The 22,766-nt window shown below is 50.3% G+C and overlaps 1 protein-coding gene across 1 annotated transcript; it reads right to left on the bottom strand.

Moving 5' to 3' along the window:
- Positions 1–295: 295 nt before the first annotated feature.
- On the bottom strand, positions 296–22,061 carry Fgr (FGR proto-oncogene, Src family tyrosine kinase). The gene is made up of 9 exons (XM_036178613.1): positions 21,951–22,061; positions 12,267–12,329; positions 10,307–10,515; positions 9,661–9,763; positions 7,825–7,923; positions 3,077–3,092; positions 2,882–3,035; positions 1,720–1,851; positions 296–1,633 (listed from the first exon to the last, which is right to left on the bottom strand). Exons 3-9 carry the CDS (start codon positions 10,500–10,502, stop codon positions 1,425–1,427), a joined length of 909 nt encoding a protein of 302 aa, XP_036034506.1. The 5' UTR covers positions 10,503–10,515; positions 12,267–12,329; positions 21,951–22,061; the 3' UTR covers positions 296–1,424.
- Between the last annotated feature and the right edge of the window lie 705 nt (positions 22,062–22,766).

Raw genomic sequence — 22,766 nt, 5'->3', positions numbered from 1 at the left:
CTCTACCCCATTAGTAAGTCAGAGGGCCAGTCAACATTGCCTGATGGGAGAGGTGAGAATGCATACTTCCTGCTCTCCTGGTTTCCAAATAGAGGCATTCAGCTGCCAGGTTGTCCGAGGTAGGGCCATTCTTTGCTATTGTCTAAGTGCATTAGAGATTGTAGCCAGGCAGTGGTGACTTACATTTTTAATCCCAGCACTCAGGAGGCAGAGGCAGACAGATCTCTGAGTTCAAGGCCAGCCTGGTCTATAGCACGAGATCCAGGACAGGCACCAAAACTACACAGAGAAACCCTGTCTCAAAAAACAAAAACAAACAAACAAAAAAACTAAGACAATGTCCCAGTGTACCTGTGATGGGCTGGAAACTGGCTGACATCAGGTAAGAAATTAGCTGTAAACAGATTCAGAGACACATTCATCTGCTTCCAATTGCCTGTTTTCTGTGTTTCTCAACTCATGGTAAACTGACCTGTGGATGATCAATGGAACTTTGGGGTGTTCTGAAAGTCCATGCACTGGGTACTTTGAATTTAGTAGGTAAGAGGGAACTCCTTACCACCTTCCCCCCAATAGCCAAATCTACCCTGTTTACCTCCTGTGGACTACCGTCCCTCCCCAAAGATGGCTCAGGGAATTTCCATGGCTCAGCGTTCACATCATTGTTCTGACTTACATAATGAATAAACACACTACACAGAGAGGTGGTAAGCCTTCACAGCTCTCTCCCTCAGACCTGGGCCTGGACCAGAGCATCCAGTTTGCAGGAAGAGGGTCAGACAAAGATGTTCCCTGCCCTTGGAACCTGGAGAAATCCAAGAGAACCAAGAGCAGTAATTAAGTTCTTAGGGCCTGGGCTGGAGCAGGCTGACAGGAGGTAGGAAAGCAGGAATGAGAGAAAAGTGAAGGAAGGGAAATACAATTTTATAAATAACTAGACCAAGTGTGAGTATTTTTAGGAGATGGAAGAAAGAGGCTAACAGCATGGAGGAGCTTAGTGGGACAGGAAAAATGGTGCCTGGGGTCAGAGTGTGTGAGGGATGAGTTCTGAGCATCCATTCACTCCATCTGATAATGAGTGGGGTGCCCTAGATTTTTGGGTGGGGCATAGGTGGGAAGGGAAGTTAGGTTGCCTGGGGTCAGAATGTGTGAGAGATGGGTTCTGAGCATCCATTCACTCCATCTGCAAAATGAGTGGGGTGCCCTAGATTTTGGGGTGGGAAGGGAAAGTAGATTGCCTGGGGTCAGACAAGGTAAGAGATGAGTGCCTAGCCTCCATGTGCCCCATCTGTAAAATGGCTTCAGAGCATCTGGCCTTCTTGGATTCCACAGGGTTCCAAGTCTGGGGGCACTGGGACTAGAGAACCCTGGGGATTGGCAAGGGCAAGTAGATACTTCCAGAGGGTCATTGATAGTCAGCCAGGCTATGTCTGGTCTCCAGGCTGGTACTGTGGTTCTGTGGAGATAAAATAGTCTTCCAGGAAAGACTGCAGGTACTCAAAGGTGGGCCTCTCCTCTGGATCCAGACGCCAGGTCTGCTCCATGGCTTCATACAGGGATGCTGGGCAGCCTGGAGGGCACGGCATGTGGTAGCCATGCTCTACTTGCTCCAATACTTCCCGGTTGTTCATGCCTAAGAGGTGGAGCTCTGTCAGCCAGCGCAAGAGCAGGTGTGGAGAAGGCCCTTCCAGGTGACCAGACCCTCCGCCCCCAGCTCACCTGGGTAAGGAACTCGGCCCTTGGTGATCAGTTCAGTGAGCAGAATCCCGAAGGACCACACATCCGACTTGACAGTGAATCTGCCAAAGAGGGCAGCCTCTGGGGCTGTCCACTTGATGGGGAACTTGGTCCCTGGAGAGATTGGGGAAAGAAGGCAAGGTTATCGTGGGCGTTGGGGGGGGGGGGGTCCATGAAAACTGCTAGACTGAGAGAATGAGGACTTTAGGATTAGGCATCTTGGGGGCCCTGAGCATAGAAGTCACTGTACACAGCAGAAAAGACCTGCTATCCAGGTAGCCAGCACCTACTGTGTGTCTAGTACAGTGCTGGACACTTCCACGCAGGGTCACGCTTCTCATGACAAGACATTAGAATATCTCTAGCCTTTACTAAGTTCTGGGCCCAGTTTTGTTTGTCTTTGTTTGGGTTTTATGGTACTGGGAGCAAATTCAGCCTCACTTCCCCCTAAGCACCAAGTTATATCCACCCACCCCACCCTCCAGGCCCAGGTACTGTTTTTTTTGTTTGTTTGTCTTTTGGTTTCCGAGGACAGGGTTTCCCTGTGTAGCTTTGTGCCTTTTCCTGGAGCTCACTTGATAGCCTAGGCTGGCCTCGAACTCACAGAGATCCGCCTGGCTCTGCCTCCCGAGTGCTGGGATTAAAGGCATGCCTCACCACCGCCCGGTCCCAGGTACTGTTTTAGGCAATATGCCTGCGTTGTTAACACATTGAGCCCTCTGTCATAGACCTCGTCTTACCAGTGAGGAAGAGAAGAGGCCAAATAAGTTCTTTGCCCAGCTCACACAACCAACAAGTGTCTGGGAGCCACACGAGGTGTTCTGGCTACAGACCTGGCACTACTGCACTCTATTGTCCTCTGTTTAAGACTTATAGAAGTGCCCGGGACTTAGTCAGTAGCTGGTAAATACTTATTGATTTACTGTCATCTAAGTATTTCATTTGATCAGAAATGGCAAACCACAGAAGCTAGGGAACTCGAGACACGTGGTGAGCTGGGATGGGAACTCAGAATTACATCTCATTTACATCAGGATGGGGGTGTCTGGGATCATCAGAGGCGGGGAAGGGTTTCTGTCTAAGTGGGGCACATGGCAACCCTTCGAGCATTTGATCTCTAGGGAGGTGGGGTGAGGCTGGTCACCTTGGCGGGGGTTGTATTCATTATCCTCTATGAGGCGAGCCAGCCCGAAGTCGGCGATCTTGCAAACTAACTGCTCCCCCACCAGGATGTTGGCTGCTCTCAGGTCTCGGTGGATGTAGTTCATGCGCTCCATGTAGGCCATGCCCTCAGCTACCTGAGGAGGGGGAGGGAAGGAAGTGAGAGGCAGGGACTCACCACACCATGATTGGACCTGAGGGGTGCGTGGGAGTCGCCTGAGGGAACCCCCTCCCCTGACCCACCCCAGCCCAGGGCACATGGGGAGACTCAACAGCATCTTCCTGCCTCAGGTCTCTTAAGGTGGGCGAGGAGCCGCAGTTTTAGGTGTGTGAAGGCACAAGGGATTTCTGAGAGGATAACTGGATAATCACACCCACGACTAGAACGAGGATAAGTAAACAATAGCAAGTTCTAAACCAGCCAAGGCTACATAGTGAGACCCTGTCTCAAACAAACAATCAAATTGGTAGAACCCAGTCCTCAGTGACCTCATGGTCATTGCCAGAGGCCCTTAACTCATCTCCCTAGAACACTCTCCACAAGGCATTTTACAAGGGAGGAACTCAAGGCTCAGAAGGGAACTGACCTCTCCACCAGGCTAGCTGATATGGACTGCCTAAAGTCCTCACCCACCCTAGTTCTTTCCCATCACACAGATGATCATCCAGACCCCTACTCCACCCTAGCCCCACATTCTTCCCCCCATTCATGTTTTCTGTGGCTGAACTGTAGCCCCGACCCAACTGTGCAAGTACATGGGGTGTGGTGGGGGCGGAAGTGACCACACGTGCTTTAAAAGAGTCTGTTGTGACTCCGTTGTTATCTCCCCCGATTGCTAAAGGGACTGTGCCACATGGGCTCAATAGAAAGCTTCAAACCAAGGGAGATGGGCACATCTGGGAACGCTGGCATGGTCAGTCTGTACCTGCCTACTAGGCAAATCTGGGAGACAGGAAGAGCCCTTGGCCAAGGGTGTGCCTAGGAGGGCAGACAGCAAGGAGAAGAAATGATTGAAGGACTTAGGAGCACACTCATTGTTGGAGTTTCCCAAAGCCCCCTCCACCCACAGCCCACATTCGTAACTTCCTTAAGGGTCAACAAAGTCAGCCAGCTCCAAGGAGGAAGACATCCTGTGTGTGACACAGCCCGAGCTACATAACAAGACCTGCTTCAAACTAAAACCCAAACCTCAGAGCCAGGCAGTGGTGGCGCACGCCTGTAATCCCAGCACTCGGGAGGCAGAGGCAGGCGGATCTCTGTGAGTTTGAAGCCAGCCTGGTCTACAGAGTGAGTTCCAAGACAGGCACCAAAACTACATAGAGAAACCCTGTCTCGAAAAACAAAACAAAACAAAAAAACAAACCTTAATAGGTTGGGCACTCTTTTTGTGTAGATGGACCCTGCACATAAATGTGCTCGCTAATAAAGTTCGGAGGGAAGTGCCATGTTGAAACTCCTAAGACAGATGAGGAAACTAAACTAACTACAACTAACTACTTAGTGGTTAAGCAACTTGCCCAAGGCCATACCGTGACTCCCGAACAGGAACCCAAGTTGCTTACTCTCAGGCCTGTGCTCTTAATCACGACACAGCTTTGAGCACATTAGACTTTAACATGCGGCTCAAGCTATGGACATGGCATGTACCCTAACCCCTGGACCTTGGCATCATTACCCATCCTCCTTCATGCTTCCTGACATCCTCTCCACAATATGGCCTCATCCTACTTATGCTCTGGACTTGCCCGTGTCTCCCTGCTCAAGAAGCCCCACCTCACACCATGAACAACCCCCCGAAACTGTCCATCTGTCAGTTTCTAAACATACATACCTTCTTCCTTCCTAGGGGGAAGCTCTGAGTCCATGTTGTGTTTTAAAGATTTATTTACTTTGAATTACTGTGTGTGCACACGCATATGAGTGCAAGTGTCCATGGAGGCCAGAAGGGGGCATCAGAATCCTTAGAACTGGACTTAATGAGGGTTGTGAGTCACCAAGTGGTGCTAGGAATCAAACCCTGGTCTTCTGAAAGAATAGCCGGTGCTCTTAACTGCTGAGCCATCACTACAGCCCCCTACTTTTTTTTAAAAAACAGGAAAAGTATTGCATTTTATGTATTTATTTTGTGTATGCATATGCATGTGCACATGTATGCATGAATGTTTAACAAAGGGGTGAAAGTCAGAGGACAATCTGTGAATATTGGCTTTTTCCTTTCACCATGTGGGTTCTGGAGATCAAACTCAGGTTATCAGCAAGGGCCTTTACCTGCTAAGGTATCTTCTGCACGTTTGGCCCTGGACTCTCACCTTGCCTTCACTTAGACCCACATCGTCCCCTCTTGGGTCAATTCTTCCTCCTCTTCTGCTCTCTTCCTCCCTCCTGGACTCTGCTGTCAGGCCCTGCTTTTACTCCCCATGAGACAAGATTCCTTAGGAAGGCCATCCCATTGCCAAGGACAAGGGTGGCCTCAGACAGCCCTCTCCTGTTGCAGGAATTTCCCCTCCAGTCCTGGATGGTCTGCATTGGCCTGGCCTGATTTCCTCACTTCTCCAGGAGCTTTTCCTTCTCCAAGGATCCCCAGAGCCGGATCCTAGGACCACTCTCTCTCTCTCTCTCTCCTTCCCCCTCATCCTACTGAGCAGCTTTAATTGTCTACTCAAGTGAGTCCCAGCTCCACCAGCACAGGTACGCCCTCTGCCAGGGCTACAGACAACAAGGGACAGTCTCAGTGACAATTAGGAGCAGGTGCCCTTTCCTCTGGGATACTGTAGTGCATGGTCAGACACATCTCATGCACAGCACAGCCTGGTCTAGCTTTTGGCAGCTTCCTCCACCCCTATGGACCCCACCTGTATCTCTACCTGCAGCCGTGCCCCCATTTTAGCAGCTGGCACCACACTTAACTTGCTTCCTCAAAAGATACTGGATCATCCCCAATTCCTCTCACTCCCCACAGTCCAACTACAAACTCATCTCCAAGTTCTGAGGACTCCCATTCTGGTTTTGGATTGGGTTTTTTGGAGATAGTCTCAAGTAGCCCAGGCTATCCTTAAATTCACTATACATGCTGGGATTACAGGCATGTGCCACCATGCACAGCCTAGTTCTTTAAAGTCCCTTCCACCATTTTTTTTTTCACAAATGCATGGGACACATCGCAAGCACAACTTTTTTTTGGGGGGGGGGATGGATACTGAAGATGGAATCTGGGGCCTTACACATATTAAGCTACACTCCAGCCCCTCTCTGTCTACTTAATAAAATTAACTGTAAGTATTGTTCCCTTGCAAACCTTTTTCATACTAAATATGTACTCTGCACTGAACTATACCTCCAGTTCTACCAGCTTTTTTTTTAGACTTAATTTAACTTTATGTGTATGAGTATTTTGCCTGCATGTATGTCCATGTACCCCATATATGCCTGGTGCCTGCAGAGGCCAGAAGAGGGTGTCAGGTCTCCTGGTACTGCAGTTACAGCTGTAAGTCACCATGTGGATGCTGGAAACTGAATCTGGGTCCAGTGCTCTTAACTGAGCCATCTTTCCAATCTTGTTTTGCTTTGTTTTTGTGGGTTATTTGTTTTGTTTGAGACAGGATCTCATTTCTTACAGGCTGGCCTCAAACTTACTACATCAAGGATGACCTTGAACTTCTGATTCTCCTGCCTTTACTTCCCAATGTCTGGGGTTATAGGCAAGTGCCATCATGGTTGACTTTTTGTATGGTGCTGGGAAATCAGATCCAAGGCCTCAAGCTTGCTAGACAAACACTCCACTCTACCAAGTGAGGTACATACATCCCAGTGCCCCAGTTCTACTTTTTAGGTTTAAAAAAACCTATTATTATTATGTGCATGTGTGTGTATGTCTGTGTGAGTATTTGCTGGACAGGCACTCATGTGTGTGTATGTGTGTGTGTGTGTGTGTGTGTGTGTGTGTGTGTGTGTGTGTGTAGATGCCCTAGAGTTGAAGTTACCGGTGATTATGAGCTGCCTGGCTTGGTGTTGGGGACCAAACTCCAGACCCTGAAAGGGCAGTAAGCACTGTTGATCATGGGGCCATCTCTCTAGTTTCTGCCCCTTACCGGGGCATACCTCCTACTCCCAGAAGTTCTTTGATTCTTCCTTTAAATCTACACTCTCTCTGCTAAAATAGATAGATAGATAGATAGACAGACAGACAGGTACATTTTGACATGATATTACTGTTACAGATAGGCAAGGTGTATACTGGGTGGCACATGTTGTGTGTCTAGCTGGGTTCACACACCAGCTCCACACCTTACCTGCTATGAAAACCTGAGCAGGATATTCATTCTCTCTATACCTCAACTCCCCCCCCCTTTTTTTTTTAATTGAGACAAAGTCTCACTATGTAGCTGGCCTGGAACTCACTGTGTAAGCTAGGCTAACCTCAAACTCAGAGATCCACCTGCCTCTCCCTCCCACGTGCTAGGATTAAAGATGTGTATCTCCACACCTGGCCAGCTTCCTCATTTGTAAAATAAACAACAGCGTTTCTAACTTGATCACACAGAAAACCTTCAGTTACAGAACACAGCACCTGCTGTCCGGCATTATCTACGGTAACCATAATCATTGACATCTTCCGCTTTTTTGGGGGGTGGGTGTTTCAAGACAGGGTTTCTCTTCGTAGCCCTGACTGTCTTGGTCCCAGAACTCACTTTGTAGAGCAGACTAGCCTAGAACTCACAGAGATCCTGCCTCTGTCTCCCAAGTGCTGGGATTAAAGGCGTGCGCCACCTCCGCTGGCTGTCATCCTCTTTGGGCTCTACAATAACTTTATAACGTTGTAAATGAGGAGACAGACTGAGAGTGGGGCAGGCATCTCCTAAGAGATGGCCTTGGACATTAGACACTAGGGTTTTCTCTACAGGGCTGGCCCAATCCCACTCACTCACTCTTCAGCCTGGATGGAATCCACAGGAGCCACGTAGTTGCTGGGAATGTAGCCAGTGTGTCCTGAGCTCAGGGACCGAGCTTCCCACCAGTCACCTTCCCTGTAGACACAGAGCACGGTAGTCAGCAGGGGTCCAGGCAGAGCCACCTGAGCAGGAGAGTGGCCCTGCCAATTCCCACCTCCGACCCCTCCCCACTCAGAGAGGTTAGTCTGCCCGGCTTCCATCCACAGCAGCTGCCCTCGCTGTTCACCTGAAAAAGGACTGTTTGAGGATTCCTAGGCTGCTTCCTCTGGTTCCTCCATTGAGCAGCCACAGTGGAGCTGACCAGATTCCCTACCTACTGGGAACTCCCCATGGCTACAGATTTCCTTCCGGATAAAATTCTGGCTTTACAACAGAGCTTTGAAGGCCTCTGGATTCTGACCTGCCTACGGCTCCAACTTCTGCTTTCTCTTCTAAACTGTATTCCCCCTCCTCCCCGTCCTCCCCCTCCTCCTCCTCTCTTCACTAAGAATCAAACCTAAAGTCTGGCTCTACAGTCAGGAACACGGTCAAAGAGATGACGACGCATGGTGAACAATGCTTTGGGGACTGTGGGAGAGGCTCCAGGAAAAAAAGGCAGAGGCCTTCTACCTCAGGTGCATTTTGTTCCTGGATTGTTCTTGGACGAGATTTCATTCCTCCTTTGACAAATATTTACGTGTTCCCACACTCTGTAACTGAGCCACACTTCCAGCCCTGCTGCTCACCCTCTCTCCTTCCCTCCCTCCTGTCCTTCCTTCCTTCCTCCCTTCCTTCCTTCCTTCCTTCCTTCCTTCCTCCCTCCCTCCCTCCTGTCCTTCCTTCCTTCCTTCCTTCCTTCCTTCCTTCCTTCCTTCCTTTCTTCCCTTTTTTCTGGCTGTCCTGGAACTCGCTCTGGAGACCAGGCTGCCCTCGAACTCAAAGATCCATCTGCCTCTGCCTCCCTAGTGCTGGGATTAAAGGCGTGTGCTACCACCACCCAACATCTTTTTTTTTTTTTTTAAGTTAGTTTTTGCATGTATTTAGTGTGTGTGGAGGCCAAAAGACAACTTACAGGAGCCAATTTTCTCCTTTCACCATGTGGGGGGGTCTAGGGGTCAGACTCCCGAGGTCAGGCTTGGTGGCAGGCACCCCTTACCAGCTGTCACTCTCCCAGCCTTGAGCCTCCTTCATTATGATATACATGTGCAACCACTTGGTGCATTCTAGAAAAATTGTCTATTCTTTTTCCCTCTTCCTCACATCTTCCTTCATTACTTATTTTTCTAGTCTCTGTTTAAAAATCTCTAGGAAGCCTTCCTCAATCACCACTACCCTGGGGACCAAGTTCAGTATTCTGCTTGTATCCAAGCCCTTCACCTTTCCTCTCCCTGTGGTAGGGAGCAATCAGTGTTTCCCTGTTATTGTCGTTTGTTTGCGGTGCTTTCGATGGAACCCAAGGCCCATAGGCAAGGCAAGCCCTGTACCGTGAGTTACACTCCAACCATCATCCGGGACTTTTATTGGCATGTATATGTGTCCCCCACAAGCTGGAGCTTTCCAGACAGAGGCCAGAGGTTACTACTCTTCTCTGGGACTTGCTCCCAGCCCAGGCTACACCCTCAGCTAGGTGGCCCAGTCACTTAGAGCCTAGGCCACGCCCCCCGACAGTTCAGTCACTTACAGCCCAGGCCACGCCCCCAGGCAGTTCAGTCACTTAGAGCCCAGGCCACGCCCCCAGGCAGTTCAGTCACTTACAGCCCAGGCCACGCCCCCAGGCAGTTCGGTCACTTACAGCCCAGGCCACGCCCTCAACTAGGTAGTTCAATCACTTACGTATTGTTCAGGATGTGGAACTTCTCGCCTTTGCTGAAGGTAAGGTCATCCCTTGTCCTGGCCTCATAGTCATACAGGGCGACGAACGTGGTCACTCCAGTCCCTGCAGAGTCAGAGCTGCTCAGCAGAGTAGGACACAGAGTAGGGAACCAAGGAGGCTGCGCCCCGCAGAATCCAGTTCCCCACCCATCATCACAATGTCTAGCTTCCCAAAGGAGTTCAGGGACCAGTGGGATTTCTGATTTGGGGTTCACAACTTGCCCCACTAGGTCCAGGAAAAATAAATTCAACACCCTGGAAAGTTCCTAAGTTGTTCCTTCTTCCTCTTCCCCATCCAGAAGAGTCTCACCTTGTGAAGTGATTCTTAAGAAGATAGAAGCGTGTGTGTGTGTGTGTGTGTGTGTGTGTGTGTGTGTGTGTGTGTGTTGCTTTTGAATCAGAGCCCCTGAAACTCATGATGATCCTGCCTCAGTCTTCCAAATGGAAGGGTTCTCTTTGCAATTAACACTGGGAACAGAAAAAGACCTAGAAAATAGGGCTGCATTTCGTATTCATTCTAGAGGCTTCTAAGGACAAGTCGGAATCTCAGCTTCCCTTAGTTTTCCCAGAACCCAGGCTGCAGTTGTCTCCAGCCCTTGAGACCCACCTGAGATGTTCCTCATGTTGCCAACATTAAGGAAAGCTGGGCTGGTGGGCTGAGGAGAGAAGGGCTGCGACCGGCCGTGGCCTTGAGTGGGGTCAGGGTAATAGCGTTCTTCAGCCCCTTGGTTCCTGAAGTCCCCTTCCACGCCAACATCCTCCTTGGATGCAGGCTCTAACTTCTTGCAAAACACACAGCCCATTCCAGGTGCCCTGCTGCAGGATGGGGACAGGCCTCATTCAGGGTGGCCTGGCTGGCGTACCACCCTAAGCACACACATTTGCACAAATTGGGGTCTTCCTAAGTAAGGTCTGGTCCACCTTTGGTCTGCCTCCTAGTCTTCTTTAAAAATTTTTTTTTTACCTCAAGACAGGGTTTCTCTGTGTAGCTTTGGTGCCTGTCCTGGATCTCACTATGTAGACCAGGCTGGCCTCAAACTCACCGAGATCTGCCTGGCTCTGCCTCCCGAGTGTTGTGATTAAAGGCATGCACCACCACCACCCCGCCAGTCTTTCTTAAATTTATATTTACTTTATGTGCATTGGTGTTTTGCCTGCATGTATGCCTTTGTGAGGGTGTCAGATCTTGGAGTTACAGACAGTTATGAGCTGGGAATTGAACCCGGGTCCTATGGAAGAGTAGCCAGTGCTCTTAACCCCTGAGCCATACCTCCAGTCTCTGTCAGGGCTCAGTTTATGCACTTTTGACTCCTCTTGCTTTGACACATTCTGTTTCTGTGACTCCTTTATGTTGTTTCTTCCCCCCTTAGTATCTTTGTGTGTCTCTAAACATATGTTTGTGGGGTGTGTATGCAGTTCCTGGAGAATGTCTCTGTGTGGAGAAGAATGTGCTGATCTTGGGACATAGTTCAGTTGATAGAGTGTTTGCCTGGCATGCATGAAGCCTTGGGTTCAATTCCCAGCGCTACATACACTCACCCAGCACTTAGGAGATGGAAGCAGAAAGATCAGAAATTCAAGGCCGTTTTTAGCTACATATCAAGTGTCAGGTGAGCCTGGAACACAGGAGAGCTCATCTCAAAAAACATAATGTGACTGGGCAGTGATGGTGCATGCCTTTAGCTCTTGGGAAGGCAGAGGCAGGCGGATCTCCATGAGTTCGAGGCCAGCCTGGTCTACAAAGTGAGATCCAGGACATCCACGGCACTTATGAAGAGAAATTCTGTCTTTAAAAACTAAAAACTGGGGGCTGGAGTGATGGCTCAGAGGTTAAGAGCACCGACTGTTCTTCCAGAGGTCCTGAGTTCAATTCCCAGCAACCACAGGGTGGCTCACAACCATCTGTAATGAGATCTGGCGCCCTCTTCTGTATACATAATAAATAAATCTTAAAAAAAAAAACAAAAAACACTAAAACTAAAAATAAAAATGTGTTCATGTCTGTACATGTATTTGGCTATGTGTAAGTGTGTGTATGAGTTTGGTAGGCAAGTGATTATGTGTGCATCTGTATATGTGTGTGTCTGTGTAACTATGACTGTACACAGCTGTGTGTGGAACTATATGTGCCTGCCTCTCTCCTCTCTCTCTCTCTCTCTCTCTCTCTCTCTCTCTCTCTCTCTCTCTCTCTCTCTGTACACGGGCGTACATGCAGGTCTATGTGACTGTGCCTGTACACAGCTCTGTGTGGAAGTATCTGCTCCTCTCTCTCTCTCAGTGTGTGTGTTTTGTAAAACACATCTGCAAAGCAGCACATGTTTGTGAACGTGTGAGGGCATTGAGCCTGCACCTGGAGATTCCCTGCAGAGGGAGATCAAGGCCATTTCCTGTCATGAGTCCAGCCTCCAGCCTCTCAAGCTGCCTCATTCTGGCTCCTCTATCCGTTTCCTAGCAACAGGGCCCTTGTAGGAGGAGGGGGCTGTGAGGCAGGCATGTGGGGCCCAGGAAAGCGACCCCACCCTGTTCCCTGACCCTGAAAGCCTCAGCATGCTTCACACTGTACTCACCCCACAGATCCCTAGTCCTGGGTCAATAGGACTGATGCATGGTCCCTGGAAGGTGCAGGAACCCTGAGGGTGAGACAGAAGAAGGATGAAGAAGGCCTTGCCAGCCAGCTGCCCAGATCCTACCTACCCTCTTCAGGGAGCCAGAAGCCTGAGCTCTGTCCCACCGTGCCCTCTGCCTTTGTTTCCTCTCTCACCACTCCTGGAACACTTGCACAGCCATCCCCACAGAGGACACACCACCTGTGCCAGCTCTTGCACTCAGTCCCACCTGAGGCGTGGCGACAAGGCACACACACACACACACACACACACACACACACACACATCTGTACACAGTCATACAGCACCACAGCATGCTTGAAGGACTGTCCTTGCCAGCATCACTGCACACCATCACGCTCTCGAATGAGCTCTGGTGCACAATAACATGCACATCCGTACCTATACATATGTGTATACATGCACACTCATATATGCACATGTCTGTCTAGATGCTTCTCAGGTCAGCACACTCACACAATCATAGCTGTATCCAGACTCATCTTTCAAACTGGAGCACTATCAAACCGTGCTTGGCTCACAGGACCTCAGTTATGGTCTCCTAAAAATGAACTTTCCCTCGAACCCTGCCTCTGCCCTAGGCAAATCCCAGCAGACCTGTGTCCCCCACACACTCTGGTCACAGAGTGAAAGTGACCTTTAACCGCAGAGCAGAATCGGGGCGAGGTCCCAGTTAAAGGCCAAGACCACCACGGTCTCTTGAAGAGCTCCCAGAACAAGCCAAACTTCCCCCAGTGCTATGTCCTCCGAGCAGCTCCACAGGAAGGTCATTGAGCAAGGGGTCCTCGCCCCACCCCTTACCCCACCCCACCCCCGGCCAAAAATCTCCACCATTGCAACACCCAGAGAGGAACTGCCTGGGGAGAGTGCTGATTTCCTAAGATGTGACACAGCTTTGTCGTGAGGTGGGGACAGCCAGGCTTCTCTGCTGGGTCCTGAAGATCACAGTTCCCATCCGGTTCTCCCCATGGTGTCTTCTCCTCCAGTTAGGTAGAACACTCACCTCTTCCAGGAAGCTTTCCTTCCTGGATCTAATAGGTCTGGTTGCTGGGGTCTGATTCAGTCACCTGAGAGTTCTAAACTACCTCCTGGCTCCTTTCATCCTTCACCAAAACCATTCTCCTGTGTGTGTTCAGGTGGAGGGGTAACATGTACGTGGTGAGCTGTGAGGCAAGCTATGCCGAGAGGCCTGTCCAAACACAGCTTCTGTTCACTCAGCTTTACTGAGACCTTCACCTCAGGATGCCACGACCCAGGGAGGGAGGGAGGGACCAGTATTTCTGAGAGGGCCCAGCATTCCAGGCTGGTGCATGTATGGGAGGGAGGGAGGGGGGGAATAGATATGGAGGGGAGAGGGTCCCCTCCCCAAGAACCTAGGCCTATAGCTGAGAGCGAAGTTCCTCTCCCAGAAACAGAAAGAGCACCACAAACCTATACCGAGCTACACAAGATTTATAACACAGTCTCAGACATACGTATCTTCTCAGCAACACACAGGTCATACAGAATCCAAGTTCATCTGAACTTATTTCCAGACACACGCCTGGATTGTATCATACTCACAAACAGCAACCCACAGCCTCATCCATTGTCCGTGTGTTCATGTGTGCACACACACACACACACACACACACACACCATGTAGCCTCTCCACAAGAAAATTAAAAAATTATACCCTCACTGTGTGTCTACCACTGCTTTAAACATTTGGCCTGTTCCACCTCATTTTACTCTTACTGCAAACCAAGTTTTAATTATTATTATTATTGATGGAGCAACTGAGGCATGGAGATGCTTAGATATTTGTTGCCTGAGGTCACACACATGAGAAATCCCATATTTTGAGACTAGAACCTGAGCCACCTGCCGGCATTGCTTGTCACAGGGGAAAAACCTGTCCCCATTCCTGAAATCATGTGTAAGCGCACTGCCTGGGTAGGACTGGCTGGGATGAACACAACACTCCCCTGGAGACGCAGCCCTACAGAGCCTCCCCTACGGGATACAAACTTACACAGCCCAGGGGCCTCAGTTGCAACTATGTTGCCACTTGCAATATACCCAAGTGCCTCTTGCTGGGGCGATCCAAGGGAACTCCTATAATCTGCAGGCCGTGAGGGAGGAAGGTTCAAACAGAACCTCTATGGGTGTGAGTCCTGGCAGGGTTGGCAGTGTACCCAGAAGGCAGAATTGGACAGCCCCCTGGGCTCTGTCACCCCAGATTTTGAGGACTGTGGTCCTGTGTGGACCTGGCTTTCTGGTGTGAGTATACTGAAGGGCTCAGGCATGGTGACAGAGGCCGTGTTCCAGGCCCTGTGATGGTGTGCACCAATGGAAAGATGAGTAGGGAGAGGCAGAGACTGAGAGAAACAGAGACAGAGAAAGACCTTGGCACCTAGGGAGATGTAAAGAGACAGACAGTGTGGTGTGCTCATAAACTGATTTTCGGGGTGGGGGCAGAGAAGGATAACAACAACAGTAACAAAAACCCTGAGCCCTGATTTGTAGCATTTGCTAATTTCCATGGTGTAAATATTCCCAGTGTGGCTGATTTAAAGCTCCGGAGCAACTTGCTGATGACCCAGAGAGGGGTGCAGAGAATGAGTTCCCCTGAGTCAGCAACAGTGAACCAACACATCGCTGCCAGAGAGAACCTGAGACAGAGACAAAGGGACAGAAATGCCAGGTAAAGTGTACCAGAAGACCAGTGTAGTAGTGTACCCACCATAATCCCAGCATTCAAGAGGATGAGGCAGGAAGACAGCAGGATTGAAGCTGATGTAGGCTAATTAGCAGGACTTTGCGCCCCCACATCAAGTGCTGAGGATGTAGAGTGCCTGCCTAGCATGCATAAGGCCCTGGGTTCCAGAATTTGATCCCTAGTAGCAGAAAGACAGCATTGAGGCTATAGCTTAGCATGCCTGAGGCCGTAAACTCAAGCCCCAACACTGAAGGGGGGTAGAAGGATTGGGGAAGACAAGGGAGACAGTTCAGTTAGCTAAGTGCTTGTCACACAAGCTAAGGATTTGAGGTCAATCCTTAGCACCCATGTAAAAGCTGGTGGTGTGGAGCTAAAATTTCAGTGTGGGCAAGTGAGATGATCCCTGGGACTCCATGGCCAGTTAGTCGAGCGCTAGGTTCAGCGCGAGATTTTGTCTCAAAAAATAAGCCGGGCGGTGGTGGCACACGCCTGTAATCCCAGCACTCGGGAGGCAGAGGCAGGCGGATCTCTGTGAGTTCCAGGCAAGCCTGGTCTACAAAGCGAGTTCCAGGACAGCCTCCAAAGCTACAGAGAAACTCTGTCTCGAAAAATAAAAAAAAATAAAAAAATTAAAAAAAAAAAAAAAAGAGGGGCTGGAGAGATGGTTAAGAGCACTGGCTATTTAGCGACCTGGGTTAAATTCCCACCATCTATATGGTGGCTCATGACTATCTGTAACTCCAGTTCCAGGGATCCAACATTTTCTTCCGGCTTCCATTGGTACCAGGCACATATAGGGTGCACAAACATCCATGCAAGACAAAACACCCATACACATTTTGTATTTTCACCACTTTTAAAAATGATTTATTTATTTTTAAATATGCATGTATCTCTGTATGAGGCTGTCAAATCACCTGGAACTGGAGTTACAGATCCTTATGAGCTGCCATATAGATGGTGGGAATTGAACCCAGGTCCTCTAGAAAACGGTTGGTGCTCTTAACCGATGAGCAATCTCTCTAGCCCCATATACTATACATTTTTCTGAATTGAAAAAATTTTAGCTGGGAAGTAGTGACCCATGCCTTTAATCCCAACACTTGGAAGGCAGAGGCAGGAATCCAGACTGGTCTACAGAGGGAGTTCGAGGACAGCCAAGGCTACACAAAGAAAGTCTGTCTTGACAAAACAAAACAAATAAGCAAACGCATTTAAATAAATATGGGAGCAATGTAAGAAGACACAAGCATTGCCCACTGGCCTTCACATGCATGTACAGACACACCCATACTCACATATGACATGCACACACACATACACACACCACAAAAAAAAGAAAAGAAAAGGAAGAAGAAATAGAGAAAGAAATGGAGTGACAGAGGCAGAGGTGAAGAGAGCCAGAGACAGGAAGAGGGAGGGAGTCCGTCTAGTGAAAACCTGAAACAGCCAGAGGGCTCTCCTCTGCCTCTGTGCTTTCATGCCCAGCGCTAACTCTTTAGGGAGTCTTTGGACTCTCCGGAAGTCTGGGTGGCAGTAACTATTAGTGAAAATGTGCTAATTTATTAAACATTTACAGTGGCTGGCTGGCATCTTGCCAAGACATTTCTACACATGCTCTCTTCAGTGACCTCCTGAAGCAGGTTTTCTTTTTAACCCTTCTTGGAGTAGGACACTGAGGGACAGCGATGTTAAGTCACTTGGGAAGTGAGACAATACCGACCAGCTTGGCCACCTTGGGTACTGTTCTACTGCGATCTCTGAAGGAGCAGGGACACACATACCTCTTTGAATGCCCACTGTGTGCCAGCCCTTTTAATACATGGCTAAATCCTAGTTACAGCTCAGCTCCAAAGTGTTCTGTTCTCTCTCCCCTTCTGTCTTGTTTTTATACTTGTTTATTGGTGTGTGTGTGTGTGTGTGTGTGTGTGTGTGTGTGTGTGTGTAGGTCAGAGAACAACTTGTGGGAATCTGTTCTCTCCGTTCACCATATGTGTTCCATGGATCAAACTGAGATTGTCAAGCTTGTCAGCATTAACTTCTGAGCCATCTTGGATGAAAGACAACACATCTCCCTGGCCCTCTAGTCAATCTTCCCTAGTCTTCTTTGGCTGCCTGTTAACATCAGAAACAGAGCAGTATGAGAAGTGGCCACCAGCATTCTGGGCAAGTCAGGGGCCTCAGTTTGTTTATGAATAAGGGAGTTAACTTTGTTCTGGTACTAGGATTTGAACCCAGGACCTTGTACACATCAGTCGCACACTCTATCACTAAGCTGAACTCCGGCTCCAAGTAAGTCTGGTTGAAAGGATTCAGTTCAAGAGCCCTATCAAGGTTGGAGGTTACGGGTATCACAACTAAGGTCTAAGCCTGAACCACAATACTACCCACTTCAGTATCTGCCCCTGTGTGGTAAGCGCCTTCTTTCTCTCTCTCCCTCTCTTATCTTTCTCCTCTTCCTCCCTCCCTCCCTCCAAGGCATACAGGATCCCTCTGTATAACCCTCCCCTTGAACCTGTGGTCTTTCTGCCACAGGGCTGGGATTGAGGGCTCTGCCCCCAGCTCTGTTCTTCAGCTGGCTGTAGCCTTGGATGAAAAAAGACAACACATCTGAGCATCGTCCTCTCACCTGCGCCCTCTGTGCAGAGCAGCTGTGAGGATTTCAGGAGATGAGGCTCTAGCTCAGTGTGCAGTGGCCAAGTGAGGCCGAGAACCGCAGCAGTGGAGAAAGCCCCCAGAGGCACTTGCTCTACCTGCCTCTTGCATATACCAGAAAAGCGACTTCCCTGAGGTTGCACAGACCAACTGGAGATGCAAATGACTGTGAAATCCAGTCCATAGTTCTGTTCCTGGCATTGTGGCTGGGTTCTTCAAAGCACAGGCAGGACCATGCTGTCCCTGGCTGGTAAATGTCGTTCTTCCCACATGGCCAATGGCCAACTAAACCTGTCTTATGGCAGCCGAACACCCAACAGGAAGCCTACCTCCCACACACTCGTGTTCCTGGACACAAGAGGCCCAAGCTTCTCATCCTTTCCCAAGGGTCATATTTCCTAAAACCATGTCAAGGTGATGATGTAGACTTGGGACTCTACAAGCTCCTCCAAGTATGAAGGAGAACCAGAGACAGGGTTCAGTTCTAATTCTGTCCCTGTGTGACGACTTGGCTTGAGGCACTGGACAAGCCAGCTCACCTCTTTGAGAGTAGACAGCTCTCTCCCTGTTGTTCCTGGTGGTGAGATGCTGCCAGGTCCCTGAGCATCAGCCACATAGTGGTGAACTTTCATTTCCTTCCATCTCGTTGCAAAGGTCCCTCTGAGGTGGGGGGAGGTAGACAGAGATGCAGGGCTGGCCTGGACCGAGAAGAAAGAGAAGTTCCCAGAGAAGGTGGGAGGGATGAAAAAGCATAGTAAACCCTGAGGACTTCATCAAACAGGAACTAAGACTTTGGGCAGTGGCAGGAAACCACCATCCTGCAAGAGTTCCGGTCTCTTCTTAGACCTGGGCTGAAGGGGTAAATACAAGTGTCTGTGGTGTGTAGGCTTTGCCATCCCCCACCGGCCTCAGAGCCCTGCCTAAAGACTCTCATGCTCCCCGACAGTCCTCCCACTGAGCACTGATACCCTACTAGGCCCTCAACTCCTCACTAACTTCCTATCATTTTACACCATCCTTCCTGAGACCTACATCTGGTCCAGTGTGGCATGTCAGACTCTAGTCATGCCACATCTCTGAACTGTCCTACCTCTTCCCCTTCCATGGTTCTTAGGACATCAACTGAGTTTTCCCCACTTGTAAAAGTGGTTCTATCTGGCTGAGCACAGCAATATGAATCTTTAACCCCAGCACTCAGGAGGCAGAGATGGTGGATCTTTGTGAGTTTAAGACCTTCCTGGTCTACATGAGTTCTAGGCCAGCCAGAATTACACAGTGAGAGATGCTGTCTGAGAGAGAGAGAGAGAGAGCTGACATGGTGGCCCAAGCATTCAATCTCAGCACTTAGGAGGCAGAGAGAGGCAGGTGGGCCTCTGTGAGCTCAAGGCCATATAGTGAGATTCTGTTAAAAAGAACTCCAGGCAGTGGTGACACACACCTTTAATCCCAGCACTCCAGAGGCAGAGACAGGTGGATCTCTGTGAGTTTGAGGCCAGCCTGGGCTACAGAGCAAGATCCAGGACAGGTGCAAAACTACACAGAGAAACCCTGTCTCGAAAAACCAAAAAGAAAGAAAGAAAGAAAGGAAAAAAGAAAAAGTGGTTCCACATATCTCAGGAAATTACCTACCAGCCTCTAAAACAAGAATATTTGGGTTATCTAGCCTGGGACTTGGGGTTCTAGCCAAGAGTGGGAGCTAGAGACTGAGTATAAATTCCACTGTGCTCAGATGGGAAGCCCTGTGAGTGGGATGGGGGCAGCCTGCCCTCCTCCACCGTGGGCCAGCCTAATGTGCTGTGTGCCAGGCACTTGGGCTCCTCCTTCCTTCTTCAGCTCTGTTGTAGGTACCCAGCCTGCCAGTCACTTCCCTTGTCACTCAGGGGGCTGCAGGAAAGACCTAGAATACCCACAAGTAAGCACCCAGGCTTGAACACATTCACTTCAAGCCCACTGCGGGGGGGGGGGGGGGTGTACGGGGGAGGGGTGTACAACACGCTCACAGCCTCCTTCACACTGGGGAACAAGAGTTGGTCATGCAGCCATGAGCCCCACCCCATTCTCTCTCTCCCTCTCTCTCTCTCTCTCCCTCTCTCTCTGGTTCACACAAGCGTAACTAAGAATGATGGTAGACTCAGGCCTCAGCTTGGCTACCTTCTTTGCCATTTCTAGATGCCCTAGACTTCTGCCCCTTCCTGCTAACCTAATCCATCCACTTTCCATTACAGGATACTCATATTTCCCATTGAAGGATACTCACAGCATCAAGTTCAAGACTACAACATACTTGAGGCTACCTGGTGTGGAGAGTCGGGTACAGATCTGCGCCCTGTGGGCCTCCTTCCCCCACAGATTCAGAGACATTTAGTAAGTGCCAACTGTGCAAAGACCCTGTAAGTGAAGCTTTCTGGTCCTGTTCCCCCGTCCCCCCAAGCTGAGGACTGAACCTGAGGCCTTGCACTTGCTAGGCAAGCACTCTACCACTGAGCTAAATCCCCAACCCGGTTTTGTTTATTCTCTTCATTTTTTTTTTTTTAAAGATTTATCTATTTATACAGAAGGGGGCACCAGATCTCATTACAGATGATTGTGAGCCACCATGTAGGTGCTGGGAATTGAACTCAGGACCTCTGGAAGAGCAGTCGGTGCTCTTAACCTCTAAGCCATCTCTCCAGCCCCAGTTTTGTTTTGTCAACACATGATTTCTCTGTGTAGCCTTGGCTGTCCTGGAACTCACTTTGTAGACCAGACTGGCCTCGAACTCACAGAGATCCGTCTGCCTCTGTCTCCCCTGGTGCTGGTATTAAAGGCGGTGCCACCACCATCCGGCAGTCCTCCATGTTTTGAGAAAGCAAAGAACTCACCTTGCAGAGCAGGCTGGCCTGGACCTCATAAAGATTCACCTGTCTCCTCTCCTCCTTCTCTCCTCTCCTCCTCTCTCCTCTCCTCCCCTCCCCTCCCCTCTACTTCACTCCTAGTCAGTCTCCGCTCTCCCCCCCCCGCGCCCCCCACCTCGTCTTTCTTCTGCTTATGCAGCTCTGCTTGGCCTCAAGCTAGTGACAATCTTCCTACCTTGGTTTTCTGAGTGCTGAGATTATTATAGGCATGTGCCACTAGGCATAGCTTTGGCATGGGGGAGGGTCAGTTTCTCCCCAAAGTTCCAATGAGGAAAACAAGAATCCGGAGACGCCTCCTAACTCTCCTGCGGTCTACATAGCAATTAAGGGTCCATTCTTGTCAAGGCCCAGGTGTCTGAGACAGCAAGTCCCTGAACACCAAGCGGCACTCTCTCACTCCGTTGTGCAACATACCCGGACCAAGGACTAAAAATGGGGACTCAGGCAGAGATCGAAAGTGGCTGCCAGCCACGAGCCGGCAGCGGCCCAGGGCCAACTGGCCTCACGGCCCTGTGTTACCATGGAAACAGCCCCTGCGGGCATTCGCGGTCAAAAGCAGGATTTCCGTCGGGGCTGCCAGCAATTCCCGGATCCCGACATGGACGCAGACCCAGACTGCCACCGCGGAGAGGGAGAGGCACCCAGGGAGGTCTGTTGGTGCCCAGGGTGAGGACTTCCCCAGGAAACCCGGACCCACGCCTCCAGAGCCTGGAAGGAATCCCCAGGGCATCAGAGACCTGCCCCCTCCCCCAATGATGCAGCAAGAAGGCCTGGGGGCTGCAGACGCTCTTCTTCCCTCGACTTCTGAGGAATCCAGACAGCGGTCCTCCGAGACCCACAACTGTACTCTGGACTCCGCGTTCTGCAGAAATCACCCTTTGACCCCCTTCTCGGGAACTCGGGAACTGGAACACCAGATTCCCCTCAGGATGCCTCCTGATTCTTCCAGTGTCCCCCACCTACACCTACTCCCTCCTAAGCCCCTCAACTTCTCCCCATTTTCTTACCCTCCAAGCCTCTCAGTGCTCTCCCACACCCCTTTGGGGGAGCCCACAGCGCCTTCCCGCACCTCTTTCAGCCCGCTTCCCAAATTCTACCAATTTCACTCCATAAGTTCCCTCCATTTCCCGCTTGAGGCTTTTTGGGGGAATTTTTGGCCTGCCTTCCCTATGCTCCCTCAGCCTTCTCCCCAGGTTTTATCAGTCTTTGCCAAGTTTCCTTAGTTTTTCTCCTAAATTCTTTTTCTGGGTGGAGGCCCTGCTCTCAACTTGCTCTGCTCTCAAAGTTCAAGTTTACCTCCAAATCTTCCCTCCAGGGTGAGGGGGTGCGGGGAAACACCTGCCCTTCCAGCCCCGACCTGGTTTGGCTGCCTACCTGGTCCCAGGGGAGCCAGCTGCTGACGTCTCGATCTGGGGCGAGGCAACCCTAGCTTACAACAGCCAGGAGAGATGTTGTAGGGGAGAAGTGGGGTACTGCCCGCTTCTGTCCCTACCACCTACTCTGGGCAGGGAGGAGGAAGCCCTTCGGACTTCTCTTATTTTGGTGGCTGCGGAGGAGGAGGAGGCGGCAGGAGAATTCACAGTCACGCCTCAGCCCCAAGCCAGCTGCCCAAAGCCGGGAGGGGCCCCCAGATCCAAGGTCCGCTGGCTCCCACTTCCCGCCTTTCAAGGTTACCTCGGATGGGCTCTCACAGCCCTGTCCCTGCACCCAGTTCCTTCCCAAAGGTCTCCTCTGAGGGACAATGATCCTCATCCTCAGAGGCACCTGCTCCTTCAGAGTCACTAGAGTAAGACACAGAGAGATGTGGGCCATCGCTGAGGCTCCTGCTCCCCATTCATCTTCCAGGTGGGAAAACCCAGAGCCAGGCCATGACAGTCTGGCCCAAGTTCACAGAGTCTATTCCCCTTATTCTGCTGCCAGCAGATCTACCCTGGATCTTGTCACCTGTCACCATACTCTGCTACCCCATCTTTAGGGATTGGGTACAGGGTGGTGGTGATCAGGACCTTGCCTTTGGGTAACTGCTTCTCAGAGAATCGGCTCCCATCACGCCACAGCCATACAGAAGTTTTAGAAAAAAACTAGCAGTCCTAAATCATAGTGTCTCTTAGGGGTCCCTTCCTAAACCCTCCCCAACTTGATGTCCCTCCCCTCCCCTCCCCTCCCCTCCACAGTATTACCTCTTCTGTC

This window comes from Onychomys torridus, chromosome 2 (assembly GCF_903995425.1).
Source record: "Onychomys torridus chromosome 2, mOncTor1.1, whole genome shotgun sequence".
NCBI classification, from domain to species: Eukaryota; Metazoa; Chordata; class Mammalia; order Rodentia; family Cricetidae; genus Onychomys; species Onychomys torridus.
This window is presented reverse-complemented; position numbering and strand designations above follow the sequence as displayed.

Bases quoted from the DNA above. Each gene is read 5' to 3' on its own strand.
- Fgr (XM_036178613.1), bottom strand. From the start codon at position 10,502: ATGGGCTGTGTGTTTTGCAAGAAGTTAGAGCCTGCATCCAAGGAGGAT. The intron at 7,924-9,660 runs GTAAGTGATTGA...CTGTGTCTACAG, and splicing joins TTCCACATCCTGAACAATAC to GGAAGGTGACTGGTGGGAAG. The intron at 1,852-2,881 runs GTGACCAGCCTC...CAATCTCTCCAG, and splicing joins TGAATACAACCCCCGCCAAG to GGACCAAGTTCCCCATCAAG.